Source organism: Pogoniulus pusillus, chromosome 18 (assembly GCF_015220805.1).
Source record: "Pogoniulus pusillus isolate bPogPus1 chromosome 18, bPogPus1.pri, whole genome shotgun sequence".
Taxonomy (NCBI): domain Eukaryota; kingdom Metazoa; phylum Chordata; class Aves; order Piciformes; family Lybiidae; genus Pogoniulus; species Pogoniulus pusillus.
Window position 1 is genome coordinate 22,788,971 of NC_087281.1, and position 12,638 is coordinate 22,801,608.

General features: G+C 41.1%; 1 protein-coding gene across 4 annotated transcripts in view; it reads left to right on the plus strand.

Moving 5' to 3' along the window:
* BIRC6 (baculoviral IAP repeat containing 6) overlaps window positions 1–12,638 on the plus strand; it is a 158,438-nt gene extending 145,800 nt beyond the window's left edge. For all 4 annotated transcript variants that reach the window (XM_064158738.1, XM_064158740.1, XM_064158741.1 and 1 more), the window contains 7 exons: window positions 21–131; window positions 1,774–1,991; window positions 2,644–2,805; window positions 3,831–3,908; window positions 6,436–6,624; window positions 10,201–10,335; window positions 11,264–12,638. In XM_064158738.1, coding sequence (XP_064014808.1) covers window positions 21–131; window positions 1,774–1,991; window positions 2,644–2,805; window positions 3,831–3,908; window positions 6,436–6,624; window positions 10,201–10,335; window positions 11,264–11,440 — 1,070 coding nt within the window. In that variant the 3' untranslated portion in view covers window positions 11,441–12,638. The remainder of the gene's footprint in view (window positions 1–20; window positions 132–1,773; window positions 1,992–2,643; window positions 2,806–3,830; window positions 3,909–6,435; window positions 6,625–10,200; window positions 10,336–11,263) is intronic.

Consider the following 12,638-nt stretch of genomic DNA (forward strand, 5'->3'; position numbering starts at 1 on the left):
CATCATGTTTTATCTAACAGAAAAGAAGATGGCTGAATACTCCAAAAAGGCTGCTGTGAAGCCCAAGCCTTTGTCTGTTTTGCGGTCTCTAGAAGAAAAGTATGTGGCTGTCATGAAAAAGCTCCAGTTTGGTAGGTTGAGAAGTGTGTGGCTTTTTGTGGCTTTGGAGAGAAAATACTGAAGAAATAGGTCATCTCTTGGATGGAATCCCAAATTATGTTTTAAAATTACCAACTTCTTTTACATGTGACCCCTGATACTTTTCATATATGCTGAACTACCAAAGTCTGTATTTTCAAGGCTACCAACCTGTGCACTAAGAGATATTTTAAGCATACACTTGATTAATTCAGGGGACCAGATGAATTCAATGATGGTGCTCGTGTTTCCATTCCAGTAATGATTTGTGAATCTTTCAGTCCACATAGAACATTGAAATGATTTGCCATTGGAATGGGCTGCCCAGGGACTTGGTGGAGTCACTGTCCCTAGAGGTGTTCAGGCAAAGCCTGGATGAGGCACTTAGTGCCATGGTCTGGTTGAGTGGCTAGGGCTGGGTGCTAGGTTGGACTTGGGTGATCTTGGAGGTCTCTTCCAACCTGGTTAATTCTATGATTCTAGACTATTTTAAAGCTCTATGTGACAGTATACATATGTTTGTTAAGGTAGCTTTATTTTTTAAATGGAATAAAATTCAGATCAAAATGAGTTGTTTAGAATGAAACAGTAGTAAGCTTCATGTGTCCTCTCATGGAGTGCAGTATATTGCACTGGAAAAATCATGGGAATTGGTGCTGATTTTGGCCATAATTGGAACATGTTAAAAAAAAATTTGTAAAGGACAAATACTATCTTGTCCAAAAAGAGCTGTGAAATTCCTGCAACACCGTGTTCTAAGAGTATTTTCTGAGCTGCAGAGACAGCATTTGCAGTCATATGTTTCTAGTGCTGTATTTGTAAGGGATTGTCCTCACAAATGTTTGTGGAATTCATGCCAAGAATTAGGGGGTAGGGAAGTTTGTAATGGCAGCTTTTCACCCTGGCAGCCATGCTGTAGGTTTTTCCTAAGCAGTGATTAAAGAGAACTTGTGGTGCTGTGATTTTTCTCTTGTTTTTTAATAACACTGGAGCCACCACACAAGTAAATACAGCTGGCACTCTGCTTCACACCCATTTCTTCATTAGCATTAGTATGTATTCATCAGTGTCGTTATCTTCCTGGAGTAGCTGGTAGCTTTCCAAATCAGAAATGGTGTGCATTCAACAAGTTGGATATCATAGAATCATAGAATCAACCAGGTTGGAAGAGACCTCCAAGATCAGACAGTCCAACCTAGTCCCCAGCCCTAGCCAGTCAACCAGACCATGGCACTAAGTGCCTCAGCCAGGCTTTGCTTGAACACCTCCAGGGACAGTGACTCCACCACCTCCCTGGGCAGCCCATTCCAATGCTAATCACTCTCTCTGCCAACAACTTCCTCTTAACATCCAGCCTAGAATTTCCCCAGCACAACTTGAGACTGTGTCCCCTTGTTCTGTTGCTGGTTGTCTGGGAGAAGAGACCAACCCCCTGCAGAAATTGATCCAGCCCCGGACTATTATGCTTTGTTTTCTGTGATGGCTCTGAACTCACAAAATACATTGGGGTTTTGTTTTTTGTCATTAATATAACAGAAATTAAATTCCCAATTTAAATACTGAGTCTTTATCCAAAACTCATCCATGATTTACTTCAGTGTCTTCCTGAAGCTTTAAAATTTTCTTCTCTTCCAGATACATTTGAAATGGTTTCTGAAGATGATGATGGAAAATTGGTCTTTAAAGTAAATTACCACTACATGTCTCAGGTAAAGAATGCAAGTGATGCCAACAGTGCTGCCAGAGCCCGCCGTCTTGCTCAAGAAGCTGTGACTCTTTCAACCTCACTGCCTCTCTCATCCTCATCCAGTGTTTTTGTACGTTGTGATGAGGAGCGGCTGGACATTATGAAGGTAAAGCAGCAAAGTTATTTCCTTGTTTCAGTTTGGCATAGAAATGTTTAAGAATGTGCCTTGAATCTCAAGAGAAAAACCAGAAGTATTTCATATGAACTTTAACTGCTATCCAAACTTCAGCTAAGTAGTAGTATTTTATAGTGTAGTCCTCCTTAGTGAGAGGCAGGATGAGACTTTCTCCCCCAGGAATGCTGTGTTAACCAAGGACACTTCATTCTGAAGCAGAAGTTTAATTTGATACTCCATTGTGGTCAAGAAATATCTTTGAATAGGACCATTTCAGCTGATTAAAAGCAGCAGGTATGGCGAAGTGCACTCAGTGTCTCTAGGCCCAAAGTTGGAAGAAAAGATTCTATTATCGCTGTCCAGCAGCAGGTAGATTTTTAGCTCCTCATGTTTTGCTTTCCACTTATCATCTGGAAAAATGAACATCAGCAGAAGGCTTTTCTTGCCCAGAGTATCAAAGTGAACAAACAGACAGGTTGTGTGTGATTATGCTGTCTAATGGTATTTTCTGATAAGCCACACGTGGAACTGAAGTGCTTTATACAACTTCAAATCCCAACAGTGTAGCAAGTAGGAGGGGTTGTTTGAAAACCTGTCCTATTGGGGGTTTTAATCGCTTTTCCTTTGGTCCCCACAACTTTAGGTTCTCATTACTGGTCCTGCAGACACCCCTTACGCCAATGGTTGCTTTGAGTTTGATGTGTATTTCCCCCAAGACTATCCCAATTCTCCTCCACTTGTCAATCTGGAAACAACCGGAGGGCATAGCGTGAGATTTAATCCAAACCTCTACAATGATGGCAAGGTAGGTCAGCTTCATTCTTGTGTAAAGATCATAGAATCAACCAGGTGGGAAGAGACCTCCAAGATCAGCCAGTCCAACCTAGCACCCAGCCCTAGCCAGTCAACCAGACCATGGCACTAAGTGCCTCATCCAGGCTTTGCTTGAACATCTCCAGGGATGGTGACTCCACCACCTCCCTGGGCAGCCCATTCCAATGCCAATCACTCTCTTTGGGAAGAACTTCCTCCTAACATCCAGCCTATGATGAAACTTCTTCTCCTTTGCAATAAAAATGATAGGCTGCTTCTATCTGCTGGAGGAAGCTGTTTAAGATTGATCTTCAAACTTAAAGGAAGAGTAATTTTGACAGTTTCAAATGGGAATAAGCTCCTTCCTGAATCATAGTGGCAATTGGACCAAAAAGCATGTAATTTTGACCTAGAAAAATGTTCTTTTCCATTTTCTTAGCTAAGTAAAGCAGGCAGAAGTTTATTTTGGCTAGCTGAAATACTCAGGATTCTTTCCACAGACAAAGTGTGCTTCATATTAGCTGCAAGTGAATGTTTTTGCCAAGTGACTTCTCTCTCATTTTTCCATGCAAAAGGCCCTCTCTAAAGTCCAGATCAGTCAAGTAAGTTAAGGAATATTTCCAATTCATCAATAGCCTATGAGACAGAAGCCACCTTTCATGTGCTTAAGCAGCAATGTGGTTAAAAACTGCCACAGGACATGTTAGAACAGGATTTAAAGAGGAAAGGAAAGAGTCAGGTGGTATTCATCATTTAATTTTTTTGGAGCCACTAGAATTCACAGGTTTTCCTTGATAAAAAGTAATCAGCCTTGCCTTGTTCATTTATTAATATGCTTGTCCACATTGGGGTTAGCTGCTTGTATCTCAGATGACTTTCCCAGGAAACCAATTTGCCTTTTAGACTGCAGTTATACAGAGGTCTGTAAAGATTAAACAGTTGGTGTGCAGTGTTAACATTGGGCCTAACAGAACACTTTCACCATAATGTTTCTCTGTGGCATTGTCACCTCTTCAGGTATGTTTAAGCATACTTAACACGTGGCATGGGAGGCCAGAAGAGAAATGGAACCCACAAACATCAAGTTTTTTGCAGGTGAGCATCATTTCTTTCTTTTCAGTAGTTTAGGGCTAGTGAGTAATCTGTCAATCATAAGGATTATTGTTCTAGGACTTTTAAACTAGAATTTTCTTTCTCAAGTCAGCTAAATGTCCAGAAGACATCTTTGGGAACTCAAGAAGAGAAACACCCTAGCGCAGACAAGTTCTTCAGACTGCTCCTTCCAACAGTATTTCTACTGAGCTTGTCTTGAAGAGTGGCTGTTCATGTGTGTAGCTCCTTACTGCACTGCCTGCACTTGGAATTATTTCAAGACACTGGAAGATAGCAACCTCCTCCTTGAACTCTCTGTTACAGTGTAGGCTCTGCATTATGGGAGATGAGGAACTAGTGCCAGCTGTTAAGTTACTCCCCTGAAGTCTACACGTAGCTGAATGGGGGAATAAACCTGCAGGGAGGTGAAGTGTTCCTGAACACAGCATACCTACGGTTAGGGTTAGATTAGGGTGGGGTTTCTTAGCACATACAACCCTTATCAAAATTTCACTTTTGTCATAGAAATGCACTGGCAAACATGTAAAGTAAAAGTAAAGTTTGCAGTGGCTTATTGCCTGTGACATTTTCTGGTTTTATTCCTTCCTTGGAATAAGTACTGCATAGCACAAGGTATACCTTTGTTCTGAAAACCTAAAACTCTATAGTTCCTGTTTCAGCATAGTTTCAGTTCTGGTCTTCAGCAGGACAGACTTCAGCTTGTTCAGGAGCTGGACTTGGAGAACTGGTTGATCGGTCTCCTGAATGTTCAAGAGTGGTCTATTTCTATGTGTGTAAGTCAAGCAAGAATGACAGAAAGCTACCCTGGGTGAAAACAGAACTCCTGCCTAAGCTCAACTGCAAGAAGAAAGTATACAGAAGGCACAATAAGGGGATGGGCTACTCATTAGAAATACTTTGACCAAGCATTCAGGAGAGAAATGAGGAAAACCAAAGTTAGATTTGTGTTGAAAATGGCCAAGGATATAAAGAGGAACAAGAAAGGTTACTTAGGAGAGGGTTAGCACCAAACCCCACATTTTTTTCTAAGCTTTCCTGCTGCTCAGTGGGGCAGGCAACTCACTGACAAGGACACAGAAAATCCAGAGGTCACCTCTGCCTCATTGTTTAGGGGTGAGGTTTGCTTTCCATGGTCCAGAGCCTTCTGTAGGTCTGTGACAAGAGGAATTACTCGCAGTAGAGGATACAGTATTTGGACTGATTGGACCCACCAGTTCATAGAACCAAGTCTCAGGTATACAGGAGTGCTGAGCGAGCCAGACAAGGTCACTGCAAAGCCACCAGGCTCTTGTCTTTGAAAGGTCAGAACAAAAGGGAGCTCACTGGCAAATATCACTTCTAGACAGGCAAGAAGGATGATCTGGGGGAACTGCAGGCTGGTCAGCAGCACCTAAGTCCTCAGGAAGGTGATGGAGCAAATGTGGAAGCTGTTTTCAAGTACAGGAAGGACAAGATAGAGACTGTGAACAGCCAGCATAGATTTACTGGGGGCAAGTAGCACCTATGTAACCTGCATGCCTTCTGCAGTCAGGTGACTGGCTCTGCATAAAGGAAGAGCAGTGGATGCCAGCTTACCCTGACTCCATCAAGACCTCTGATTCAGTATCTTATAATACCCCTGTAGCCAAATTGGTGAGATGCAGATTATAAGCAGGTGAAAAACTGGCTAGTCCAATGGCAAAGAGATCTTGCTGCTGTCTTGGTAAAGGTACAGAGGAGATGGCGCCAGACACCTCTCAAAGATGCACTTAAAGAGCAGTAGGACAAGTATCAGCTGACACAAGATGGAAAATGGGAATTTTTTATTAAATATTAGGAAGAACTTTTTCACTATGAAGGTGATCAAATGCTAGGATAAGTGTCCAAGAGACTGGCAGTTCCAGAGATTCCTTGGAATAGTCATGTTCCCTCTGCTTTCAAGACACAATTAACAGTTTTAAGACTGAAGCTGCAGTTCCTTACAGAGTATTTTGATTTTCATGTTTCACACAAAGTAGCCATGGCTGCTTCTAGCTGGGAGTGTGGCAGGCACTGCAGACCATGTGATGGCGCACATGTAACAGTACCTAGCTGGAGCACCTGCCCAAGAAACAGGAAAAACGTGCCTGCTTTTCCTTCTCAGCACAAGGAGTGCTACTTCACATTTCCCACTGCCCTGTCCATCAGCATAAAGACTTCAGTTGCCCTGGGTTGCGTTTCCATGCAGTGGTTAAAGCACAGCAACTGTACAACTACAAAGTGTCGTGGCACCAAATGGAATAATGCTGCATTTCTGTGAGGTGGGGCTGAGACTAACCTTCAACTTCCAAGTGACTTTTGGGCTGTTGCCAGGAATTATGGTTTTTATGTGTAGTAAGAGTTTTTGGTTTGCAAGCATGGACGTTGCCTCCTTGCACATAGCTTCTCTTACAAATGACAGTACTTTGCAATAGAAGTGGTTTTGCATTCAGGATAAGCAAAACTATGTGTGGGCAGCACAATTTTAATACTTAGCTTCTTGGGTTAACAGGTGTTAGTGTCTGTGCAGTCCCTAATACTGGTGACAGAACCATACTTTAACGAGCCGGGCTACGAACGGTCACGAGGGACTCCAAGTGGTACCCAGAGCTCCAGGGAATACGATGGAAACATTCGACAGGCAACAGTGAAGTGGGCAATGCTTGAACAAATCAGAAATCCACTGCCATGTTTTAAGGAGGTAGGTTTTGTCAAATGCTGTGCATGCCTTGGTTTGTTTAAAGTGTTAAGAATAATGCAAGTATTTGGAAGCAGCATGTGTTGCACAAGACGATGGGTTTAGACACCTTTCTATTCCCTGGGGCAACTGGCTCTAGAGGTTGAAGTGAAGGATGCTCCTGACTTCCTGGGATTCTGTTCTGGGAAAGGGGAATGAACACAAATTGGGACTGACCTATAGAGAGACTTAGTGCACAATCTGATAAAACATAGTTCATACAGTTTGGCTCATTCTTACTAGCAGGTGGTGTAGGAAAGCCGTTGTGTATCCCTACAAATGGGCCCTGGTTTTGGTCTCACTGGGAGACAGTTAGGGCATGGGGAAAAGAATTGACCTTGCCAGTTACTTTTACAGTGTTTGCAGGATTTATGGGATCAAATAATGAAATTACAATATCCAGGGCAACCAGTTCATCCCTGGGATGAATCTTGGTCTCTAGTTTTTTTTAGGCAGTCTGGGATAACCTGGAACCCTTCAAACCACAACAGTATTGTAAAACAATTTAGTTGTTAGGGAATTCTCTCACAGTGTCTGTACTCCACCTTTTATCAAAGCAGTTAAATTAGATCTCATGGACTTGAACATATATAGTAAAGGATTCATGGGAAAAAGAGTGGAACATAAATGTGTAAGTAAGATGTGTGAATATTAATGGAAAATGATTTGTCAGACTTGAGTCAAGTCAAATGCACAGAGAAATGCATTTTACTCTGAACTACTAGAACTGTTGCTTCTTCTAAATTGAGGTGTGGAACCATCTTGTAGCACCACCTATGCTTTCCATTGTCTGCATATGAAAATGCTGAGAAAGCACAATTGTATTAGGATTATGCCCATTGCAAAATGAGAGGATTGTCCCCTATCTGTTCACTGCTGCCCACACAAACATCCTTTGGAGTGCAAAACTGATTTTCCATTGAACTGACTGTGTTGTGTGGAATAAGAAATCATAGATGCTTCACCTGCATAACAGGAGTGAAATAATGCAGGAGGAGAAGGATGTGCAGTGTACTCTTGTGTGCTGAATTAATGCAGACAGACATGGTGGATGTTCTAAAATACCTCTTAAACTTTTTACTCAGTTAAGTTGAAGACTTCATATTGTGACATATAATCAAATAGACTCTGTTAATAGGTCCTTTTTTTCTAGCTAAATATAACCATTTTCAGTCTTTCTTATTTTGCCAGAAAGAGTTCTCAAATTAGTGAGTGTAAATTAATTGAAGACACCATCAGGTGAGGTCTCCCTGGCAATTGCACTCTTATCTTTCTTTTCTCATGTAGAGAGGTGAAGGATATGCAGCACTACACTGCCTGGCAAATGATGCCCAGCTGCTGTCACTGCGCTTTCTCACAAGAAGCTGATCAGTCTTGTGGTTACTCTGTAGCTTTGTTCTAACTGTATGACAAAAGCTGACATCCTGCCTCTCTTCAGGAAGTAAAATTAGTAAGATGCATCCAAATGGTGGTGCTTCAATGGAAGACTTGTCATTTCCTGAGAATACCTGATTTAGCATTACCAAAAGGCAGATGCTGAAAGCAGTGCAACTGCTGCCTTTCTGAACGTGGTGTGTCAGCTGGGGCTGAGTTATGCTGAGCCACAGGCACACCTGCAAATGAAAAGTAGCACAGAGAGGTAGAGAGCAGTTTGCAGAGGTGTGTTTGGCATTTTAATCTCCCTTTTGTTACCTGTGAACAGGCAAGTGTTTTGCTGTGCAGGAGAAAACTGGCCAACACTTAAAAGCTTTGTATCCCAAGTTCTTTTGTTGGATTTGGGTAACTACAGTTTTCCTCATTTTCAAAGGCACAGTATTTGATTTTTCTCTGAGTTGTGGTTTTTAGGACAGTATGATGAAATCCTCAAGGTTCTGATATGAAATGTGGAAGTTTTGGTAGCCTGCTTCTGTAAGGAGAAGTTTGAGGCTAAGATAGTATGCTTTGGAGTTAAAATTGCAATCACAGTAGCTTAACCTTGGAGTCCTACCCAGTGCCTTATCAATTGGTGCAACGTGAGAACTCCTCTCAACTTCTCTGTCACTGTGTAAAGTGTCATGTGTCTTTCTTCACCTATCAAAACCTATGCACTGGCAGGCATGGTATTTTTCTCTGATGCAAGAGCAGAATTTTGGAAGGAAGCAAGTCTGTGGTCCCATCCAAATGAAAATGCATCTCTTGTATAGACTATCTGATGGCTCCTCTGAGAGACTGGCTTCTGTAAAGACAGCTAGGGATTTTTGTGGGCCTGTGTTAGGAACCTTAGCAGTGATGATCTTTCAATAACGTGTGTGCAAAGGCATCCTGAAAACTGAGGGCTAAGAAAATACACAGCTTGTATCTTTCTAAGATCTTTTGTCTTCACAAATAGGAGCTGGCTTCCCTTCAGTGTCTTAAATGACAAGTAGTCTCAGGAGATCTAAATTGCATCTTTGGGAGTTCTTCCAGATTCCATTATGGCTATAAGGAATGTGTCCAGAACTGAAGTCAATTATGTTTTCAGTATGCAGTTTTTCTTTAGACAGATAGCTGTGTTATCCAACCTTTAGAGGGAAAGATGATTTTGTCAGTTACATTGCAATAGTGCCAAGAACTCTCTGTGCTCAGTACAATCTGTTGGATTTTTGTTGTTTCTTAAGCAGGCAGAGATTTGGAAATCTGTTTGACAAAGGCATGCTAAGCAGAGTCTCACAACTTTGAGGGTTGAGCATTTGGATTTTTGAAACTCAAAGCTGTACAGAAATACCAAAATTACTGTGCTATCAAGTACTGGTTCCCACTCCAACTAGGCAATTCAACTACTGCCTGGGAATTCTAGAGTCCCCAGAGGTAGTGCCTCTGCCAGGACTTGTAACTGTGGTTGCATCTTTTCCATTGCAGCATGTATGATCCTTCTCTGTGGAGAAGCATGTTTTGTTCCAATACATGTACTGTCAGCAGTGTTGCTGATTGCTTATTGTTCACTCAGCAAGTGGTTAGTGACAGGGGAAGACACAATGTTGATGCTTCCTGCCTGCACTGCTTTACTAAAACAGGACTGTAGAAGCAGTAGTAAAAGCCTTAGTGTTGTATCTCTGTGACCTTGCCCCGTGCCAATGTAAATGTCCGTACATAGTGCCTGCATACCACGTACTGAGATCATCTTTGAGCTGAACAAAGTGTCCATCATTCTACTCCTGCTTTTTCTTTTCTGTAGTGTGAACTGTATTTCTGGCACTCAATTTACCCTTCACCCAGGTAATACAAGTGAACGCTGAAATGGCAGGATGCACTTATATCATCAATTCACAGTGACTGCAAGAGAAGTTCAGGCCAACCATCTCCTCAAAACAGGATCAGCTGAATTCAGACCAGGCTCCTCAGGATCAGGTTACAGAAACCTCCAAGGGCAGAAGTTTAGGTTCAATGCTGAGTTACCTTCATACTTATTTTTTTTTATATACAGTTAGAATTGTAAGGGTCTTCCTTATTTTGTATTGTTGAAGTACATGGCTCTTAGGCAATGATGAAGACTGTTCTTTCATTTGGGATGTTTTCTTGTAGGTCATCCACAAACATTTTTACTTGAAAAGGGTGGAGATCATGGCTCAGTGTGAGGAGTGGATAGCAGACATACAGCAGTACAGCAGTGACAAACGGGTAGGCAGGACTATGTCTCATCATGCAGCAGCTCTAAAGGTGAGGCTTGCTTTTATAATTGTATGTTCTTTAATCCAAAGGTGACCAATGGTAATTGAAATGCTCTGCAGCTGAGTTTTATAATAACACTAATAGAAAACCACAGCAACTTTAAAACATGTAAACAAACCTAAGTGTCCTAACTGTCAAGTGGTAAAGTTCCACTTCCTCAGTATTTTTTCCCTTCAGGTTAGCTTTTCCTTTAGTGCCTGCCCTTCCTATTTTCCTGTAAGTAGTTACATAAGATACAGAGGTTTTTTCTTTCTCAAGGTGGGTGAAGGATTAAGTTAAAGTACTGAAACCCATTCCTTGCCAGAAAGGAAGCTTTTTGAATGAACAAGGAGTTATTAAACTGCAGCCCACTTCTGGTTGTTATACACTATCTTAACTTCTAACAACAGTCATAACCATTTTATAATGTGTATTACCTTCCCCTGAGGAGCACAAAAAAACCCCAAAGACTTCATTTTCTGTTGGTAGCCTTGCCTGCTTTCCCATTGGCTGGTCATCAAAATGAAAGTATTAGTAGTTACTGCGTACTGCAGTCACTATTGAGACCGCTGTAGATCTCTCTCTGTAACAGATCTCATCAGGAACTCTATTTATAAATTAATACATTGATTGTATGGCCTACCTAGTCCAAGACAGTTTCTGCTGTGATCACAGAATACAGCTCAAGATAAATACTGCAACGTTTAGGCTGATGCACTTGTTTGCTGCAGTGCTGTTCACTGACTTGAATTTGCTTTGTAGCATCACTTTCTCCTTTTTCAGTCATCCTTAAATAGAGAGGGAAGTCTATTCAGTCATTGAAGCAGTACATAAACATCTTCTCTGCTTAATACTTCTCTTTGCCATGTATTACCTAACATTGTGAGAGGTGTTGCATTAGCTGTGGTCTTCCACACTGACCTGTTTGTATATTCAGCGTCATACAGCTCAGCTGCGGGAAGAACTCCTAAAGCTTCCCTGTCCCGAGGGCCTGGATCCCGACGCTGACGACTCCGCAGAAAAATGCAGTGCCACAAGTTCAGAAGAGACAATGTTGCACGAACAGGTTAAACCCAGCAGCAGTAAAGATATCCCTACTGATTTCAAGTTATGAATTGCATTGACATGGACTTTCTAGAAACAAGGCTTCGAAGCACAAGCCAAATATGTCAATATTTGTATGTAAGAAGCTAATTATGTAATAGGTAATGAAATTGAAACTATACTATGCCCTTAAGGATATACAGTTTAATTCAAGATGATCTTTTATTTACCTGTACAAGAGTGTAAACTTTTTTGTGCTTTTATTTTTCAATTGTGAGAACCACTGATTGGTCTGTTTAAAAAAGTTATGTATACATGAAATGGATAAATCACTGCTCTATAAGGGAAACTACCTTAGGAAAGAATGTTTACTGAATGTTTATTATTTTTTTTTACTTGTAGAGTGAGGGCGGTTGTAACAAAGAATATATATTGGTCATTCTTACAGCTCCTATTTAAAGTCAGACAATTTTCACTGAATTTGATAGATTTTATGTTTGGCCATATATCCATGCTCATATTTGACTCTAAAGGAAACCCTCCTGTATACTTCAATAAAGGATGAATGGACATGATCCCTCTTTTATGATTTACTGGTACATTTTTTAAATAAACTGCCATGAGCTACATCCTAGCTGAGGACTTGCACTTGTTGGACTGAATTCATTGCAGTCAACACCTCTCATGTTATGCTTACTAATTCTGAAACGCAGCTGAAATAAATGCACATGGTTTGATCTCGTGCCAAAATCCGGACTTCCGAATCCATCTTTGGTTTGGCTGTTTTATGCAAGCTAACAGTGTTCTAAATTTCTTAAGGGCTTTTCTGGAACAGAGTCTCTTCTTGGTTGAAATGTGATCACCTGTGCTCTTTTAAGTGCTGATGGGGACTGATGGTGTGCCATGCAGGACGCTAACGTTCTTCAGTCCTACTGTATAGATTTATTTCCAACTTTGTACTTGCAGCCATGGATCTCTGACTGAAAAGGGTAAAGGATCTTCTTGATTTAATAATCAAGTTTTGCTTTTAACATAACATGCATTGCTATCACTCTTCAACATTTCTGACCAGTCATTGAAGGACTAAAAAGTTATTACTGGTATCACCTCAGACTAATGATCTGTTGTATTATAAGTAGTATAAATCAGGCAAAACCGAAGCTTTTTTGGTTTCTATTTGTTCTTTGTTTATAAGTATCATGCTGGAACTTTCTGACTTTTTGTTTTCCAATGTATTGTTTCTAATCATTAAAAATGGCACCAACTGA